The following is a 22,046-nucleotide window of genomic DNA, read 5'->3' on the forward strand; positions in this document are numbered from 1 at the left end:
CAATACTGTACTGAAACCACTGGCTATTACCAATGCAAATGCAAATATTAGGGAGGTGAAAGGAGGTGGGGAGGAGGACAAATTGTCTGATGTGATAAGGAAATACATCAAATCAGCCACAACATATATACTGTATATTTGTACTATATAACCTTAAGGGAAATATCTGGAAATGTCTATGCTAATTAATGGACACAGCCCAAATACACAACAAATAAAAAAACCAAACCAAATTTCCAGAATTAAAAGGGGGGGCAAACTCCATGGTTAAAACTGCTTCTTATGAGGGTATGCTTAACAGGATGAACAGCAGAGAGAGAGAGAAACATTTCCTGGATCGCTCAAGTGTATTGTATGACTCACTGAGATGACTTGGACAGCAAACAAAACAGACATTTAGTTTCAGCTTTTATTCTGACAGAACATCACCCCATGGGGATTGACATTACTTGATTACAAAGTAGGACCTTGCCAAGTGGCAAGAGAGAACAGCCTTCACGAAAGTTCAGTATACAAACAACACAGTTAATGACAAATCAACATGCATAATAGTATAAAACCAAATATATATTAGGGGAAAATACAATGTAGAATTCACTACCTACTTTATATTATAAAACTAGCACAACTGTCCAGTACTTTAATAGATGTCTCACTAACCCAACATGGAAAATAAAACATTTTTGCTCAAAATGTAACTACAATTGCACAGACATAATATACTTGTGCTCCATTATTAAAGCGTTGCCATCTTTCATTATATTGTGGACGGCTTGCTGTCAACCATTAAATTCCATCAAATCATGTCTGGAGACATTATCTGATTTTTTTTTTTTTTTTTTTTTTTTTTTTGGAGGTGCGGTTGGGGTGGAGCGGCAGGAGTGTTCATTTTAAATAGCTATTATTTTCAATCATAGGTATGTAACATGTTTTTCCTCTGATATGTCTGCAACACACATGTTCAGAATCACAGCTGACAACACATGAACTGCCACCTGGTGATTTAAACATGTGATACAATGAATGTTCTGCAAAATCGAAGATGAATTTATTTAAACTTTAAACGTTGCTAACTTGAGATAAAATACTTTTGTGTTTTTTTTTTCTACTCAACGCATAGCAATCAACTTTGATAAAAAATAAAGTGTAAATATACAAATCATGATCAGACTGTACAGTACAAGAGTATAATACAGGTAGAAATCACAATCACACATACAAAAAGATGCATGCGTTGTGTTCTGCATGCGTCTTGTTTTGAGACACAGTTTGTTCTGTGCGATCAGTCTTTGGAAAACAACATTCATTCGATAGGACAGAAGTCAGAATCATAGGTTAAAGTTTTGTATACCTAAAGACAACGTTACCACTCCATGAGGTATTTGAACAGTGACTAGAGTATACACCCATTTTACGATGTGCAGCAAATAATCTTTGACAGCGGAGTGAAACCAGTTTCCAGTGATATTAAAAGGCAACAGTATGATAGAGGAAGGCTTTCTGTCACTCATTAGCAGGAATCTCTTCACACAACAAACTATTATAGAGGCTCAGTACAACAAAACATACATTAAAAAAACACAAGGGTCAACTGAACAGTCTGTCCTCTAATAAAATCTAATCATTAAATGGGAGTAAAAATTTGTACTGTTGTGAAACTTTAATATAAATGATCAGAAACTTAGCTGCAAACTTTCTCAAAACCTAAGAGGAAGAAATGATCCCACTGTAAACTACAGCTTTGCATACAGTATATAACAAATAAAAACAAACAAACAAAAAAACACAACAACTATACAGTACAAAGTCACTGACAAACTGAAAGGCTCACACTGATGGACGGTGAGGAAAAACGAGGAGGAGGAATGGGTGAGGAGGAGGAGGAAAATGAGGGAGATGTCTGGTGTTCTTTCTCTCGGTGCAGCTGTAGGAAGCTGCCACATTCAGTTGAACTATCATATGAGTGAAATACAGCTGAGGGGAATGGGCTTACAGTAACTGTGGCATGCTGGGAGATCGAGTTCTTCAGTTTAGTCTCTTCCTGCCGCTATTCACAACAATGGGTAAAATGAAACAGTCATTAAAGTTAAAAAAAAAAAAATACTGAGCGTTTAAAAAGCCTGAATTAGTGTTCGTGTCACGTCCAAGTGTTTTTGGTTGCCATTTGTTATTTTCATTATTGCTTGCACAACAAGGCCTACCAGCATTGCACTGCAACCCAACTCAGAGCAGTCCGACAGGGTGGAACACTTTAGTCATCCGTACCTGGGTGGTTTAGAACGTCACAGTGTGGTAAAAGAAAAAAAAAAAGATATCTTATCTTATCTAACTTTTCTGCTGAGCAGTATTTGGGAGAGAGGTAAAAGTGTCACTGTGAAAATTTACATGTAACCATAATTCCTCGCATATTGGATATGTTCACACATATCTCAAACTCTCATTTGCCTCTCCTTGCATTCACTCAGATTAATTTTTACAAAACCATTGTCCCAAGTGTGGATTGCTGCTAAAGAAAAATTTCTGATAAACCATAGCTAAGCAGATTGGTGATCAGAAAGCAGCACTCATTTAAATAAAATCACAGTGATGTATAAGCAATGATTCTTTGTATGTATATATATATATATAGCATTTAGATGTTAAAAATCTCATTTTAACTAACAAGCTGAGAATAATTACTTTCGCTGTATATATGGCAGAAGATCAGCTAGAGAAAGACAGAAATCAGATCACATTCAAATAAACTGTTAAATAATAAAACATCTTTCACCAATGCGCCGTGGAACAGTGCGGAGTGTGTGCACTCATTCTTTGTTCTTTGGGTAGCATTTCTTTGTTCTGGTGTGAAAGAGAGCCCTGTCTTGTTATCAAATCACTTGCAGAAGTTCACGCTGAGAGAGAAGTTAGGTGCATTTGAAGTAACAGTGCTGAGTCGTGAGACATGTTTCCTGCTGGCCATGCCAGGGCCGAGCTGATTAATGATCATTCAGTAAAAGGACGGAGCAGATGGCTTGTTGCATTCCTGTTTTCTGAGAGGGTGGGTGACACAGTCTGATGCACTCTTTCTTATGAAAGAAAAATCTGATAGTATAGACAGATTATGTTTACCAAGACTGTAAACTATTTCATCATCATTATGCTGGACTTCCTTTGGTATGAAATCCATTTCTTGTGCATGTGCCTTTTTTGACATAAAGTGTTGCCACAGCATGGTGGTTTTTAGGAAATGAATTCAGGTCTGTTAAAAAGGAGCCCTCCTCTGTATTTGGGCAACGTCTCAATGTGTCAAAGTGAGGTTGTAAAAATATATTTATATAAATCTGTACAAATGTACAAGTCTGATCTTTATTGAAGAGTATCTACTGAAAAAGAGGTATAAGTTGTATTATTGTGAAGTTTTAAACTTAAAATCTTGTTTTTTCTAATGGAAATTAATTTAAATGATGGTTAAACTCACCTCAGATTTTTTGTGTGGACTGCATCTATTACAGTGCAGTGTATGACAGTATTTAAATAAATTGCAGCACAGTCTCTGGCATTTTATTCTGGGCCTGCATATATGTAATCATCTTATGCTATTCTGGCTACTGTCTAGTTTGTTAACGTAACCTAGCCAGGAAGCCTATTTTTTTACTGTATTCTCTGTAGAAGACAATGAGACAACTGATGAAGTAGGATACCAGAGACCTCAGATCACACTCTGCTAATGATGTGTTATCGCCACAAATTCACTGTGACACTGCACAGAATCTGTACTTAATGTCCCATCTTTACTGTTGTTTCCCCTCTGTGAACTCTTGCTTGGCAGACAAACAAACATGTCTGCCTCCAGCCAGCGCCCATCTTCTCTCCCTCTCTGTGAGCCTCCTCAGCAGCTGGTGGTGTCCAGTAGCTGCTTGGCAGCAGAGGCTTCTTCGTTGTCAGGGTTGGTCCCCTTGTCGTCCATGGCTCTGGCTGCCGGTTTCTGCTTGCGTTTGATCTTAAACACATCCCACTTCTCGGACAGCAGGCCCTTGTTAAAAATAATGGATGTCAACCAGGAGAAAAGCAGAATGGACAAAAGTGAGATGATCATGATGGCGGTGCGGAAGGGGAAGAACTGGGTTAGCTTTCCCTCTGCGTCCAGCCGGCAACCTGGGAACTTGATGGCGGGCGGCAGGCCAATGAGGGGCTCGCCACTCAGGACCCTCATGATGATTCCCATCATGTAGCCCACTGTGGCTCCATACCCGTTTGACACCTTGAAGAAGAGGATGCAGACTAGCTGAGGGAACATGATTGTGTAAGACATGTCCACACCCACGAGCCAGAAGACCAGGACACTGCTGTCCAGGAAGGTGAGGGCAGTGCCAGCCAGACCCACCACCACCACTGAGATACGGATCACCCACTGCATCTCACGGTCTGATGCCTGAAGGAGCAAAAAGAATGTCAACAAAAACACAAAAAGACTAAGTTATACAATGTAAAGGATCTAAGGATCATATAGACTTGAGGCTTCCTTGGCTAAGAGATCCCCTTACAAAGACACTGTATCTGTAAGTTACAGCACTACAAGATACCAGCAGTGAACTGGCCCATTATATGGAACATTCCACGGGGGTGAAGTAATGAAACACATCATTGTTTTAAGAGAGCAAACATCACTCAAACATCGCTCAGCAAATAACACTCAGTCAGTGGGAACAGTGTACAGTATGTACAATATTGTAAAGTCAATAACTACTTTGTTGCCACCCCCAGCTTGTGCTGTGAGAGTACAGTATAGAGATGCAGTCTCTGAGTTGTAAATGTCTCGTGGCTACCTACACAGGACTCTTTATGATGATGACCATTAAAGGCATTTTATTTTCAGTGGATTATTACTGTAAATGGAGGCAGATTTAAAATCCTGAGAGGGACATAATGACATTGTATTAATCAGTTCGAATCTGACTTTTCTCCTCTAGCACATAGAATTATGCAGCTAAAATAAATGAAAAACTACAGCCTGCAAAACAAAGGTGAAAACGTGTGACATGAACTACCTTTACATTTCATATTTAAATGAATTAATTCATAGAATAAGAACATATTCTAGTAGTAGATACTTGCTTTCCACATATCCCTCAGCTTTGGTTAGGGACATACATGCTGTTGATGTCTTTCTCAAAAATTCTCACCTGCTTCCTGATGATGTTCTTGTAAATGTTTGAGGAGAACAATGAGGCAGAGGACAGAAGAGCTGAGTCCATGGAGGACATGACAGCAGCAGCTACAGCTCCGATGCCGATGACAGAGATGTATGGAGGCGTGAGGTACTGCAGGGCGATGGGGAGGATGGAGCCTGCCTGGTCACGCTCGTATGGGGTGGGCAATCCATAGCTGGTTGAGTTCCAGTCTGGAAGGAAGGAGAGGTGAATATTTGGATTAAGACCACAGGAAAGTTTGACCAAGGAGGAAAATAAATGAAGAAACAATGGTTAAATCAGATACATAGAGCTTAAAGCAACAAAATGGAACTTTGCCAAGCAACAGCAGTGGTAATTAATTCTGTAGGGCTGTAGTCTGAGCAGTTAACCTGGATGTTCAGTGGATTTCGGACTTGAACATTGCTCTTGAACTTGCTGGGCCTAATTCCAGCAGTTTAAGCCACTCACTATATCTGCTCACCAAAGTTACAGGTTAGGTAGTTAGTGCAAGAACAGGTTTTCAGGGTGTAGACTTGGAATGCAAGAGGCACCATTTCTCCTGTCACAAGTCTGTTAACTATGGTAAGTAATTTTGTCATTTTACGGTAACATAGGTGCAGTACATAATGTCGCTTTAATCCAATGTAAATGATGGGAAAAAAAGAATAAAATCTGCCTGTTTCAAATGGTGAAGCCAATGGCCAATGCAGACACAAGGCTAAAGAAAGTTGGAAGAATTTACCAGAGCTGTAAATTAAGAGTGTGTACCTGTAGATGCAGCCACAGCTCCCACCAGCACAGAGGGGATACCCAGCACCAGGCAGAAGGCTGAGGAGGCGAAGCAGGTCACTTGAGCTTGGGTGTAAGATGAAGCGGACAGGATTCTTTGGTAGAATGCCTGGTAGGCCAACCCCCCGAGAGCCTGGCACAAACACACAGTTCAGACATGATGACAGGAATCAGTTTGTGTAGCAATTGAAGACAAGAGGAACAGTCCTCTCATGGCTCTGCTCTTATTATGCTTGGTTGTTAGCTCATCTAATGAAATAAGCCTATTTAATCTAACTACTGGGCTGAATTTAATTTAACTGCTGTGATGGCAGGAGCTATGTAAATATAGAATAAGCTGTGTATCAGACAACATTAAGAACTGTCTGCACATGTATACACTGCGATGACCTCTCCCAGTCCACTCACCAGCAACATGAAGTCGTCAAACCACTTGCCAGCCTCATCAAGCTCCACCATGCCGACCCAGGGAGCCTGGAAGGTCTGGTTGTAGGCTGTCAGTGAGATGTCCACTGAGTGAGGGTTGGTCAACAGGAAAGGAACACACACCCACTGTGTACACAAACACAAGGACAAAACTAATTTGATTATGGAGCTAGTGGAGGGAGTGTTCAGTCACACACTGGGAATTAGGAATGTGAAACTAGAATTGGAGTTGAAGCTCCAGTTTCTGAGTGGTGTGCAGTGCTTTTTTGTTGGATTGTGGTTAAACCTACATAGTTATTTTTAGTTCAGAATTATCAGTAGGGGCCTGGATTCTATCCCAGCTGACATTGGGTGAGAGGTGGGGTACACCCTGTATGTCCATCGCAGAGACAACATATACCATTCACACTCATATTCACACCTACAGGCAATTTAGAGTCACCTATTAACCTAACATGCACGTCTTTGGATGGTGGGAAGAAGCCGAAGTACCAGGAGAGAACCCACGCAGAACAAGAAACCAAAGGGCGAACCGAACCTCTGCACACGTAGTATCTGAAGACAAATGAAAAGGCACTGCACCCATCTGAGGTCACATGATGACTGAAGCTTATCTGTATTGGCTAAGTGACACTGAAGTTATCTTGACAGCACTGATCTTTGAAGGAACGGACAGCCAGACAGTCTAAAATGGAGGAAGCTATCATAGCTTATTAACTGCATTGCATTATCCCTTTATATTTTAAGGACCTGTGTGTAGGATTTATAGGCATTTAGTGGTGAGGTTGTAAACCGCAACTAACTGAATATCCTTCCCCTAACCACTCCTTTTCCAGAGTCAGAGAATCTACTGTGGCCTTCAGGTTACGTAAAATGTGAAAGGCTACTGTAGAAACATGGCAGAGCAACATGGCGGGCTCAGTGGAAGAGGGCTTGCTCCATATGTGGATATGGAGGGCTCATTCTATGCAACGATTTGAAGTTTTGGGTAAGCTGCAAATATGTCTTTGAAGGAACTTTATAATTCACTTTCTGGCTTTTATCCAGTATTTTAACAGTTCTTTGAAATAATGTACAATCCTGTGAACTCTGTGCCAGGGGAAGTAAACCCACATCACAGCTACAGGAAAACTGAAAGAAGCTCAGAGAGCTGTTGTGAATGACTAGCATTTTCCTCACTGGCTGCAGTGTTTGTGGTTAGCTTGCCTTTTACCAACTAGCCATGTGAGTAGTCCATTTGCAACCACATATTTCATAAAGGATTATCAACTTTTAGCAGCCATTTTGAACATGAAGTGAGGAAAACTTACAAACATACTTCACAGATCTCAAATAAGCTAATGAAGTCAGTAATACTTTAATTCAGTAGGTAATTTAATCAGCTAACATAGTTAATATGCTACTGGGCAGACTGTAATGTAATTCAATCCCTCTCGTCTTTCATCCATTTGCTCTTATTATGTAGTTGAATGAGTAATCTGATAGGACACATACTTTATGGTGGGATGGAGCTATGAGTTCCCAAGCCTGATGTTTATAGTGGCTGCTGTGTGAACAGGTCAATAGATGTTACGCACCAGGCTGACAAAGATGAGGATGAGCTGGATGACATCTGTGTAGGCCACAGAATAGAGTCCCCCCAGCAGTGTGTAGATTATGGCCACCACTGAGGATATGATGATGGAGTAGACGTAGGACAGATCCAGGATCACACTCATAGTTCCACCTGGAACAACACAGCAGAACCATGAGCATCAGAGGACTGACAGAGGCAAAATGTCTAACAGCCTGTCTTCTAATGTACAGATGTTGGTAGCAACAGATACATGCAACTGCTTAGACTGTAATATTTTAATTAAGTGTTTTATTAGGTTCTCAGTCTCGCTTTTGCTTTTAAATCTATTCTCTCGCACACAGACACACACATATACATGCATCCACTCTTATGTACTTATACTTAAGATTTAATAAGAAGCTGGGCAATGACATTGTCTTGTTATACTGTGCATATTGCCTTAATTCAATATTTTCCAAAGAGCACTTATAGACAAATGCACTTTTACCAACAAAGAGCAAAACATTACATTTCTAGTCTTTCAAGTCAAAAAGGAAATTACATTTAAACATAGGTGGCATTGGTTTAAACCTTTAAAAAGCAGCAAATCGCTTAGATAAAGCAACAAGCCAACGTAAAAATGATAAATGATGATAAAATTAAACAGAACAAAACCATACAGAAACATATAACAGAAGCAGCCTATTGATTGTGACTCCAAAATATTCCTTTTTCACCCTCTTAGGTGATTTATCACCCTTTAAATAGTGACAAATTTTTATTAAGTTATAAAAAATCAAGATGAAGATAAAGAGAAGTGTCTTCAAGCGGTGAAACAAATGTGTAAAAAAAACTATATGTATAAGTAAATGTAAACAAGTGAATTAAATAAAGACATCTTGTTACTCAAACAAGGCAAGCAAAACGTCACTACCTTCACCGTCTCTTCTCCCACATTGCCAGGGTCCCCCCAGCCGCAGCCTGCAGCCACACCACAACAATGCCCTTAAACAGAGAAGTGTCAGATCGGCACCATCGATCGCCACTCACCACCCTGCTGACCTGTCACCCCCTTACGGATCCCACCACCCCCTAAACCACCCCGTCACAACTTTCTGTCTTCCCCACTAACTTTACATCATCTTGATGATGCATACTTGACCTGTTTCAGTTTGACCTTTCATCCCATGTGATTGACATTTTTTAAATCTGATACTGTGTTACCCTGGAACCTGTGTCACCTTATTTACTCTGTCAGCTAATCTTTCTTCTACAGACAGACTAATCCATTGCTTAATTACCTTTAAAACAAGTAGATACTACAGTTATTAAACTAATACTCGTGTTCACACTTGGCACTAAAATGCATCTTGTCAGATAAGCACGGCATGATATATACAGGCATGAATGCACCCAAAAACACACTGTGCTTGCACATTGGGATTGATTCTCTCAATCCTCACTGAGAGGGGGTTAACAACATAAATGTATACATGAAAACAATGAGAATGCTCGTTGTTAACTTTGTATATCCAACCTCTCAAAAGACCCCAATGCAATTCATTGTAACCTATTTGTGTCTTTTCAGTCCTACAACCACTTGGATTTTGACCTTTTTTAATTTTAGGTTTTTCTGTATAGCCTTGCTGAGCTTTTTGTAGTGTTATAGTTTGCAAAATCTGACCATGTGGCCAGTCAAGATGCTTTCTGATGCCATGTGTGAACTGAAATCCATCTCAACTAGATCCATACCTGATCTGTATACGTGTGGATACACATCCAGATCGAACAGACTCTTGTATGTTGTTGTTTGTCCTGTAATTTATCTTATGGTGGAGCATTACACAACACGTATCGTAAATATTTCCTGGGTGGTCTGTTTTCCAGATATAGCACTAGATCTCTTATCTGTTCTGTGCTGAGCTGTGCTGTTCCCCTCCATGCTAAATTTAGGAAGAGGAAAAGGGGAATGAGATTCAGAGGGCCTCTGGGGCTAAATGAGCAGCACCAGGGATGGACAGAGGCAAAGCGCTACCTAAATACCCCCCGTGTTGTTTTTAGCTCCTTGTCCCACTTCCAAAACTCATGCATGTGTGTGCGTGCACACACCACACGTACACACACACACAAACAAACCCACTGCAACCTCTCTGTCCTGTCCCCAATTACTTCCCAGCAGAAATTTGACCATGACTATGTTGATACTACATGGCTACATGCCATGCAGCGCATGGGAGGTGTGTTTTAAAAGTTAAATCCTTTTCTGGCACTGAACCACCACACACACACACACACACACACACACACACACACACACACACACACAATCAGTCAGATCATGAAGCTCAGTTTATGCTACACATACACACACATAAACTGTCTCCCAGCAACAACGCTCCTGTGTGTCAAATGCTCAGCATGCTCTCTAGAGTGTCAAGTGTTTATGTGTGTGTGTGCGTGTGATGCCAAGCACACATCGGGCATGTAGGCATAACTGGAAACAACAACAGGAGGTTTTACTGAGGAGTGAGGGGTCCCCTGATTCTATATTGGTTTAATAGGTTTGGATAAAAATGTCCCAGGAACATTCCTGCCTCCCTACCAGTCCTTTTGTGGAGCTTCAGCACAGTGACTCAGACACTGTCAATGGATTTCACTGTCTCCCTTAAACTCTTTTTAAACTTTAAACACGGAAATGAAATTATAATTCAGGGTGTAACATTTACCCCCTATCGGTCAGTCACAGCCTTGGCACAAACAATAGAAAGAAGTTTCTAATGACACAGTCTAGTTTGAATAATTGATCACCTTTCACAATCAACAGGCTGCTCGATGTTTAACCCCCTTTTTCAAATAACACTGGAAAAGAAAACAGCGTTAAAAACACACAAGAAAACATTATGTACACACATGCACACACACACACACATTTCCTCTGCTGCACAGACACCCAGGCACATTCACACTGCAGACCACACGCACACTTGCATCCACTATCAAAGCGCATGAACACACACACACACACACACACACACACACACACACACACACACACACACACACAATTAAATCATCACTTACAGATTAGAGAAACATTAAAAACAACAGTGCCAAATGTGGTAGCTTACATAGAACAGTACAGAGAGATCACATCACAAGGAACCACTTTAATCTTATCATCCGGACAATTTTCCACACTACACAATAATAATCCACTTAATAATAGTGATTATAATCCACTGCAGTCATTGGTTATTTTGAGCGACTGCCCCTCATTGTGCTTATAATGCTAGGGGTCAACATTTGTGTGTTTTTTTTTTTTTTCTTCATTTCAGCAGTGGAGATAGAAATGGGTGTAATGTGTGTGTGTGTGTGTGTGTGTGTGTGTGTGTGTGTGTGTGACACATGTTTTAAGAATAAGTGAGGTATTTTTTTTCTTGCTGCTCAGTATGGTACAGCTCTTTGTTCATTATGTTCTGTGAAGTTGTTTTCCACATGATAACTGACCATTCACTAAGCCCTGTTAGATTCATGAGTTGGTTGAAAACTCAGTTCAGTGCTTCCAGCTGACTTTAAGACAACCACTAGCCTTACTATGGCACAGTGACTACATAAATGCTTACAGAGGTTAAAGTGGCATCCTATAGCTATATCCTGGCCTATAGCTTGTATCCTAACTAGCTGGTGATCCATGTAGAAAACAAAGATACAAAGAAGCAGCATGCCCATGTATTGCAGTTTAGAACTAGCTGGTCGTTGTACTATAAGCAAGACTTCCTCAAATGCAATAAAGAGCAGGACAGAGGTGCTAATGTTACCCAAAACCCTGATGGCATCCAGGACAGGCTTCCACACGTTGGATGCGCTAGTTGTAAAAAGCTGACGTGTAACCCCATAAACTAATGTAGTTAGTTAATGATCCTTGCCTTTAGATATAAGTTACTACTCTCCTACCATAGCCCCATGCACATTCCTTTGACGTAATGCTTGACAAACACACCATGCCTAATTACAGCTGCTAAGCTAGGATTTGACAGTTGTTCAGAAGAGGGAGTCAACGGTCAACTTTAATTTTTTTGTAGGCATTTTCACAACTATCCTACCTTTGTGTTTCTTACTTTGTGTGCTTCATGTGTACTTCTGTATGTTTTTATCTACTGAACTAACTAAAGAAGCTGAATACAGTGCATGGACGAAATCCAATACAATGGCTCATTAATAAATAGTTATTGAAAATGGTTTACAGATGATGTTATAATTATATAGCTTATAAAGCTGTAGTTTGTTATATTGTCAAGAGTTCCTTTTGTTCATTTATTTTGTACCTGCTTTTTATTTACAACGCATGAATGAGTTGGTGCCAAAAAAAGCAGATACCTCCATTCAAGCTGTTTTTCTACTCTAGTGTTTGTGCATATTGTGTACCTAGAACTGTTGGTGCCTGCATGATTACTTAAGTATACACGTTCATACAATATAATACCAGACAGTTTTACAGTGTGAGGTAACTTACCCAGGCTGACAAGTGTGCGTGCCACCCACAGGACATCGGCCACCAGTGCAGGAAAGATCAGTGCACTGCTCAGGACGTTCCCATACTTCTGCTGGAAGGGGTCCATCATTGTCACGTACTTGTTCTCCCTCATGGGCTTGGCAAAGAAAAAGCCACCTGGAGCAGGAGGGAAAAGATTAGTGTGAAATCACAGTCTCTCTCTGGAAATGATGAAGCAATCAATTTTTAAAACATGGCTGTATTTCTATCATTTAAAAACCCAAATGGGAGAGAAAGGAAGACGAGGAAGAGGGTGAGCAGGAGAGCGAAAGAACGAGTGCGTGTGAGCGATAAGAAAAACAACTGTTCCCTCCAGATAACTCAATAAACACCTTCAGCTGAACTCATGGGTTCACTTGGCCCAACAATGGACAAGAACAGAAGGGGGGATGTTATATTTCCTGATCAGGGACTTTGGGGTTTCCAGTTCCCATTATTCTCCCACCACATAGACCATTGTGACACTGGGGCCTTGAACACTGATGATTTCACCTGCTGCAAATGTTTACAGACCAATGACTGAGTTTGTCAGTTTGGTGAATTCAGGACCAGGCAATCTAAGTCTCTCTGCACCTGTTGCCTTGAGTCACAATCCTTAACTGATTTCTCATGGTCCTATTTTTAACGTGAGCGACACTTTTATTGGTGTGGGGAGTCAGGTGGGGGTTGGGGATATGGGAGCGGAGTTAGTGGCCAAACAACACCTCAGCTTGAGACATAAGTCAGTCCATTTGATTTTACACATAACAAACTGTGTGTAGACGCTTTCCTTCCCTCTTCCAAACTTGAGCCCTGACCTAGCTTTTAATTTAAAGATGGGAAAAAAGATGAGACAAAGGCCAGGGTCTGTATTTAAGTAAGGGTTTTCAGTGTACACGTTACCAGTCACTATGGCAGCTTACCTTCCTGACAACAACTAATGTTCCTGGCATTTACTTGTGCTTGCAAGTGTTCATTTCAGACCCTGCAAACAAGACCATTACACCCCATGTAGAAGACTGCATAAAGTTCACACTTTTATGTCTACTTAAATCTTAAGTCCTGAAATGCATCATTAAATCAGTTTCATTCGTACAGTTCAGGGGGAAGTGTCAGGATGTTTGGTTCAGGGTTTTAGGCTTAGGGGTCATTGGTGCCACTCACCTAAGAAGAAGGTCAGGACGTAAGGCACAGGCATGAGAGCCCACACTGCACCCAGTGTTGGGTTGTATGTTGCCTCAGCTATACCAAGGATGAAACCTCCACCCACCCATGTAGCTGCAAGGAGACAAACATATTAAAGGATAATCAGGAAACAGACATCACAGTAGCTTGTGTATTCAAACACTTTTTTAGGTTGTCAGCTACCACTTTTATCAGTTTTTATCACTAACTTTTTTATTCCAAACATAAATTATCAACACATCAGAAAGAGTCAACATGCTAAGCTTTTGTCTAAACTGAGCTTCTGTGTGACTGCTTTACCAGTAAGAGTGAAGATGCCGACTAGCAAGTTGATGTTGCGACCGGCCAGTAGTGTTATCTCCATGCCGTCCCCAGTGCATTTCTTCTCCTCCCTCTTGGAGCGCATGGACGCCCAGATGCCCGTGCCCAAGATCAGCAGGTAGAACGCTGCCATCACCACCAGACCTGGCACATTGAGAGCCATCCTGAACTACTTTTGTGTGTGTCTCCTGTTGGATAGAAACAGAGAAAGAAAGAAACATGAAGAACTGACTCACTAAAAGCTTGAAAAGGTAACAAAGAAATGCAGTTTGCAGTGGTTGTTTAAATCACTACAACATACAGTACAAAATGCTCAAAAAAATCACATAGTACATTTTTTCATATTACTTTTTGTGAAAAAATAGTTGTAGGACTGCAGGGCAAGAGGGTGGGAGAGGCAAGTCTGCACAAATTCAAATGTCATCTAAGATGATTCTGACAAAAAAGGTACATTCATCATGTGCAGAAAGCTGTTAAGTGCAAATGATAAAAACAATGAATAGAAAACAGCAGCATGTATTCAAATGACTGAAAAGAGTAAGGTGAGCGAGATGAAAAAGAAACTATATATCTTCTTAAAGAAAGAGTGAATAAAGAAAAGAGCTACAGAGGGGGAAAAAAAGACAGGAGTAGCAGCATCTCGGATGACCTGACTCTAATTGCTTGGCAGATGGGGTGATGGAGTGGGGCAAAGAAGGAAAAGGTGGAGTGGGGAGGAGAAAAAAAGAGGGCAAGGGGAGGGTGGGATGTAGAGTTGGAGAGGCGAAAGGGGTCTCACCATAATACTTGGCAGCACTGACAAAGATGGCGGACAGATGTTGTCCCCCGTCTTCAGTGGTTGGACAGCCTGAGTTTCGACCCCACACATCGGGAAGTGAACACAACTTAGAGCCAAGTTAGTGCGTACACATGTGTGTGTCTGCGTGTATGTAGTTACCGTAAGTGTGCATAGGACAGATGGTTTTCTAGAGGAGGATTAAAATATGAGCAAAGGCTTTGCACCTATAAAAAAAGTGTTAATCTTTAACTGCTGGTTTGCACCTACTTGCACTCACTTCTCTGTACATTGACATGGCTTACAGCTATACTATCGACCGTGTTAATGCAGTCCAGGAAAACTGAGGTTTTCCATCTAAAATATCACAGTAAGGCAGTTTCTTAGAAGACCTTTCTTTATTAACAACAGAAACGTATTTACCATAAATACAGCCATCCTTTTCATGGTGAAAAACAAGACATGGCTCACGTCCAACGTAGTGAAAAACACATCTATTATACAGAAAGCTTTGGCTCGAATCACAAAACTTGAGAAGAGAGAATGCATGTATATCCACTTGGGACAATAGGGAAAGGGAAAAAAGGAAATGTTTGTGAAAGGAATGAATTGGAAAGTACGAGTAGGAGGCAAATGTATGTGTATGTGTGTGTTTATGTGAGGGCATCGAAGGAATGGCTGAGGGGCTGGGGGAGGCAGCTCTCTGCCAAAGTCAACAAAAGCCTGAAAAGCACTCACGTGTTCTGTGTGTATGTGTGTGTGTGTGTGTGTGTGTGTGTGTGCACAGTCTTTCAGCCCTTACATACCAGAAATTGCAGAGTTCAAACAGCATCTTTATGTTAGATTATAGCACTGTTATTTTCAGGCCAAACCCATATAGATTCTCAGAAAACCAAGAGCTGCACTCTGTAAATTATTATAGTTGATGGAACTGTGATATGTGAAGAATTCGGGAGGAAATACAGCAGTAGAAATACAGTCTTCATTTTGAGAAACTGCACATTTTCTCCACAATGGTACAGAGCCACTTTATGAACGTTTTACCCCACTACACTGATCTGACAGCTGTAGTTTTTTGCAGGAAAACATAAACATAGAACAGAAATACATCAAACATACTGCATTACTTGAATTAATGTGACAGATATTAATGTGTTAGCTTCAAAGAATTTGTAATAAAAAAAAGAAGAGAAAAAAAAAAAAGAAAGAAAAATGCTCCCAAACAGCAGAATTAAAAACTGTAAAGAAAAAAAGACTCAGTTTGTCTGGCAGTATAAGCAACCTTCTCAAATAGCAAACAAAAATGGAGTCTGATAACTCACCAATGCTTAGTCAAGTAATTGCCACAGCAAGCAGTACACCGACAAGGCATTCACTACAATGTGTGATACACACTGCTAGCCACCACTAAAATCAACAGCATTAACCTCTTAGGGAACAACTATTGTTTGTAACCTTTCCAAGGACTTGTAAATTTTTTTTAATGGGAATTCATGCAACCATCAGGAGTGGCAGAATTCCCTGAGGGCTGCTGGTATTTTTCAACTGGTTGTAAAAACAAAAGAACATTTGAGAAGGAATTGTGGGGACGCTATGTTCTAGCCCAATGAATTTCTAAGACACTTGCCTCTAAAATGTTTACCCTTTAGTAACCCACAGATGCTGAATATAGGGACAGAAATAGGCCTCCTGTAATTGTTATGTGATATTTCAAGGTTTCCTTAAAGCTGCAGTAATCAATCTTTGATCCACTTGGAGGCAGATAAGCACATGCTAACAGATAGATAGACAGTTAGCTAACATATGCACAGATACCAAACCCTTACCTATTACTGTCTAATAAGTTGTTTTGGCTCACGTATGCTGTTTGGTGCTAGGCAAATAGTGTGCATTGACTGCTGAGCTTTTTGGCTTGATACAGCTACCTGTTGGTACACAGACTAACTGAGTGGAAAAGCCAAAACTATAAGCTATAGAGGCTAAAATGCTCTATAGCACCACTGATTTCAGTAATAATTCTTTCTGGGTTTCTCACTGAGGTCGAACCATTTGCCATTACCAAAATATGTAGTTATTTGATTTACTGGTAAAAAGGTTGTTTGGTGGAGCTTTATAGATTAGTGAATTTTAGTTTGTATTTGCCTTTCTACTGAATATGCTTTACATATCAGCTGTGTGCTTCTGCTATGCAGAATTTTCACAGTGCAGACTATTTTAGTGAGCCCCCTCTCCTCTGTGTAACAGTATGCAAGATATTTCACAGAGCAGAGACAGGTCTTGAGTTCCCTCTATAGGGAGATGCAAGTCAACTGACCTATTTTGGAGTTGAAAAAGGGCCCCTTATATGTCTCCCTCCCTCACACAAAACACACACAAAACAAACTTCCCTGCCCTCTTTTTTGGTGTGATGAATGTGATGACTATAAGGAACTGGCCAGTGATAGTGGATCATCTGCCTTTCTTCAGTGAGATATACTCATGTTACTCACTGACAGAAAATGCGTTATTTCAGATTCTTCAACTGATTCAGTCACACTTTACCCTGCCATACACTGAATGCTCCATATTTTTTTCAGCTATTGAAAGGCCTGGATTCAATGGAAGTTGAACTCATAATTCTTTGCAACCCGAGCCAAATCAGAGACAGGTTTGACTGGCATGATGCCAAGTAATATATAACTCATGTATGTTGTAGGCAACTTCTATCCAGACGACAAACTGTCACTGCAGTGAAACAGACCTATAGAGTCAATTAAACACATCAAACATGTTCACTAATGCGCTGACATTCAGAGTCAAGTAAGATCAAGTAAGGAAATAATTGTGAGGTGATGTATTTACATAATAAGACTGTGACTGTGACAGCTCACTAGACTATGTAGATATAGTTGAAGGGTGTATGATGTTCATTTGCATGTGCTGGCATCATTTACACACACACATTACACATTACACATTAGGTGTGCATGTTCTCCAGAGAAGCAATAACTTATGCTCCTGGAGCACTGAGACCAAGACTTGTTTCAAGGATTTTAGCCAAAATATTGAGATTTCAGAATATCTGTGTAACAGGCATTTTCTACTAAATTTCACATATATTTCTTCCTTAATCTCCCCTGATTACTAAAACTCTACAAAGGGTACACGTCTAATATTTCTAAAATATTTAGATAGCTTCCCACTTGCTTGAGAATAAACCTTTGAGTCAAAAAATAAATCGACTGGTGGCACCATAATCACCTAGCGAAAAGGAGAAAATGGACAATAAGAGTGTAGCCCAAGGAGCGAGAAGCCAGCAGCTAAAGTGGGAGACCCACAGATGCTTGTTGCAACAAATCTCATTCAAAGCTAACTTCATGATAAATGTTGGCCAAATGAAATTTCACTCCTGAGGTGAAACTCCTTCAGTATTTGAGAAGCTGTGAATGGGATTGTCATTGATTAATATCAATAGCGTATCGATGCACCATTCCCACATAAATGTAGACGCATCAAATCATATGAATAAATACGATTTTTCTTTCTCTTTCACTCTTGATTTTTGCCAGCTTCTTGAGGTGTGAGTGGCTGGGAGGTCTCTCACTGCGACTCACACATGTGTGGGTCTAATAACCTCTTCTTCATGTCACTTCCGCGATTTGCTTACTCAGCACCTGGTAACTTTCCATTAGTCTTCCCACATGACTCAAGTGTGAACACAATGCTGCCACATTAAGAGATGAAACAAGTGCCTACTTTTCTGAATATTTCGACACAATTATTTCTAATTCGTGACTTGTGCCACAGACAACAGTAAAGTTATTCTCTCAAATAGTTATCATTTCTTAAGGCAGTAAAAAGCTGTTTACCATAATTTTTAGGTGCAGAAGAAATGTTCCTCTCCCATCAGGTTTAAAGATGAATTTTCAATCTTTTTTTTTTCTTTTTGTGGTGAAAACCATAAGAAAAAAAAATCCCTGTGAGAAAAATCTTTCAATGTGCATACCACAAACAAGGGTTTGGGGGGGGGGGGGTGAAAAAAAGTCCCATTCATAAAATAAAACCCCCCTGACTCTCATTCATGCAAGGCATCTCACAGAAAGACAACACAGCAAAGAGCTTTAAACATGAGCACCATACGAGTAACACTATAACTGAAAAGAACTGAAAATGAGCTACTATACAAACAAACTATGCTTTTCTTTCTAAATATTCTGATGATGTGAAATGAATCTGACAGCGATTACTAATTAATTTTATCATTCTAGAAATATCTGTGGTGCATATGACTGTACAGCCTACAATCTATATTCCAGACCTGCTATATGGGTTTAAAAAAAAGAAAAAAGTTCTTGTTTCTTTTTAAAAGGGATGCTGGAAATTTAATAAGCCTCTTGTGTGCAGCTAGTATAGTTAAAAATAGCATTTGAACATCCATATGTTGTTCGAGCTGGGGATGATCCACTATTCCTCATTCAATCAGAAATGTACCACCAGAATCCTGTGTTGGTTTTTAGAAACCAACCTGAGACCAACCAACAAATTCAGTCAGAGTTAAAGGGATAATTAATGATTATGTAACCTGGATCTGCACAAGGAGTAGTACATTTAGTTCACTTCAATAAATGTAATGTTGGCAGTGGACATACAGCAGGTTTGACGCCAACTAATGATTTGAAGGCTTTGTGCCACTGGCTGAATGTTACCTTTGGCACTGTTCAGCTGAGAGAAAGTAGACACAGGGTTGATTTGCTTCTGTGAGAGGCTGCTTTCTCAGTCTAATTATTCCATGTGGTATTGTCTTTCATACAGGTGCAGAAGTGTGTCTTGGCATGGATGCAGCTACAACACTCTTTCTACAGCTAGTCCCCCCCCCATCTCATCTCCCTGCCTCTCAGTACTTTTCCGTTCAGACCAGCTCTTCTGCCAACTGTGAGTTTGCTGCCTGCCTCTTCTCCATCTCCACCCCCTGCAGTTTTGTGATGTGGAAGGAGCGCTCACAGACACTATTATCTGCTATTAGTGGTTAGTACCGGTCTGAATGCAACTGGTAACTTTTTCAGCAAGTCTGTGTGTGTCTGTGCACATGCACATTCACACATTCTATAAAGGTGTTAAGATTTCAGGTTGATGCAGAACGCCGGTAAAATGTAACCTTGCTATGGTCCAGACACAGACGTGATGTCTTTCACAGAAAGAGGAGACCAACAGAGACCATGAAAGAAAAAACTAAACAAAAAATCTCTTTGCTTCCTCTAATCTCCTTTGTTATGTACAATTTCACTTTATGTCCTGCAATAATTCAGAGATTAGTTCTCAGAAACAGAACCAGCCCTGATTTAGATCGCCTCTGAGAAATCATCCATCTGGACTAATGAGCAGAACCAAGACACAGAAGAGACAGCAGTCACCATAAACATCATGATAATTAGTGTTCCTCCATTGGTTTTTAAATGATTGGACATTCACACGTGGTGGGCAGAGATAGGGGAGCACCTTGAGACAAAGGTGTGCTTTCACTATCAGTGACAAGTTGCTAATTCACTCACAGGACACAGGCAATTGCATCAAAAGTATCTGCCCTGAGTGCACATTACATCTAAGGCCAATCACTTTGAGGACAAAGCTAATCTCTTGTCGTCTAGTTTCAGATGGCTGACTTTGTTAGATCACTCAAGACGCTGTGATGAAGAGCTGTGAGGGCGAGGCTGGGTCAGTCAGCCCTCAGGAATGACGACTTTGATTAAGAGAGATGGCGACGATGTGAATGATAAAAAGCTCAGAACAGGAAATACAGCAAAAAGCATTTTTATACCACGTGGTGAGGACTGCCAGGAAATACCAAAATGAAAAAAAAAACAAAACGCAGAAACCCAAACAACAAACAAACAAACAAAAAATCTCAGTTATCACTAAGAATTGATTAATAACAAAAAAATTAAAAACTTTGCATCTTCAATTACAAAATTGTACAAAAAACGACACATTATTTTTTTCTTAAAAACAAGATTTAAGTCATTCAAAATATTTAAATTAGTCTAAGTAAGTCTCTCTCTATATATATATGTATGCATGTTTTTATAATATCTCACTGCAGTCCAACTCCTGTTTCAGCCTCTACAACTTCTCTATTCTCAGACCAAGTGCAGTGGAAAATTACAGCTTATCTAAACAATTGATAAAGAGAATACAGAAAAACAAAGATAGGCAGTTGTAGTCACAGAAGACAAACCACAAGAGCCAATCTGTCTCTGCAGCAGTGCCCCTCAGTGCTATTTCCAGGATAGACACACACTCTCACTTAGTATGTCCCAACTTGACCAAGTTTAAATAGCCTCTCTAAAGAAAAACACACACATACTGTACATGCTCACACAAAGAAAAACCTATGTATTCTAAAGCAAAAACATACACAAAGTCAAAAGATGTACATAAAGTAAACATGACAACAAAGGAAAAAAACTGAGCAGAGGAGGCACATGTTAGCATATTCAATGATTGAATACATACCTAGGTTTAACAGTACGTGTCAGTTCTTAGAGATGATGTGAAGAGGGAACAGAGGCTATTCTCACAGGACAGAGAACAGGCCAGGTGATAAATTCAGTCCAGGAGGAGAGAGATTCATGCGACCCTCATCCACAGTGTTGGGGAGTGGGAGAGACGGCCAAGGGATGAAGGACAACACAAAGAAACAACAGGTGCTCTTCTATCTCTTGAATTAAAGAATGTTTTTAAAAAAAAAGTCAAAAAGTCTGTTTCAAAACTGATTTTAAAACAGCTTTTAACAAAGTGCTCTGGAGTGAAGAGGGAGAGGAGTCAAGAGTTGATGTTCAGAGCTCATGAGGCAGGTTCAGTGAAGGAGGATGGAACTCTCTAGAATCAGTACTCAGCCTTCCCCTGGTTTTAAAGCTCAAGGGGTGGGTGGGGTCAGACATGATACAAAGGAGAGGGCGAGCCGCCACCACTGCCACCTGATTGGTGGCTGCATTTGTCCTCCCGTCTGCAGCCAATTAGCTGTGTTGAGAGCCCCGGGGCAGACCCAGCCCCTGTTTAGCTTTGGTCCACATGAGGATGACTTTGACTGTAGGGCAGCGCTACCACCTCCAGCTGCTCATGACCAGCTCATTTACAACTCCCTCCTTTCTCTGTCCAACTCTGCCTCTCTCTACTCAAACATCTTTTGTTTTTAAACTCCCACTCCTCCCCCCTGTTTTCCTCTACTTTCCTCTACTACTACTTTCCTGTCCTCTGTCTTTCCATTCTGACCTTCTTACAGACTTTCTCTTCAGACTTCTGTCTTTGTTTTCCACC

General features: G+C 40.4%; 1 protein-coding gene across 1 annotated transcript; it reads right to left on the reverse strand.

Annotated features, from left to right (window-relative positions):
- Window positions 1-391: 391 nt before the first annotated feature.
- On the reverse strand, window positions 392-21,626 carry LOC108900130 (high affinity choline transporter 1). The gene is made up of 9 exons (XM_018700988.2): window positions 21,243-21,626; window positions 13,958-14,166; window positions 13,637-13,750; window positions 12,455-12,610; window positions 7,964-8,112; window positions 6,369-6,512; window positions 5,940-6,093; window positions 5,163-5,380; window positions 392-4,411 (listed from the first exon to the last, which is right to left on the reverse strand). Exons 2-9 carry the CDS (start codon window positions 14,139-14,141, stop codon window positions 3,869-3,871), a joined length of 1,662 nt encoding a protein of 553 aa, XP_018556504.1. The 5' UTR covers window positions 14,142-14,166; window positions 21,243-21,626; the 3' UTR covers window positions 392-3,868.
- Between the last annotated feature and the right edge of the window lie 420 nt (window positions 21,627-22,046).

This window comes from Lates calcarifer, linkage group LG5 (assembly GCF_001640805.2).
Source record: "Lates calcarifer isolate ASB-BC8 linkage group LG5, TLL_Latcal_v3, whole genome shotgun sequence".
Lineage (NCBI taxonomy): Eukaryota > Metazoa > Chordata > Actinopteri > Centropomidae > Lates > Lates calcarifer.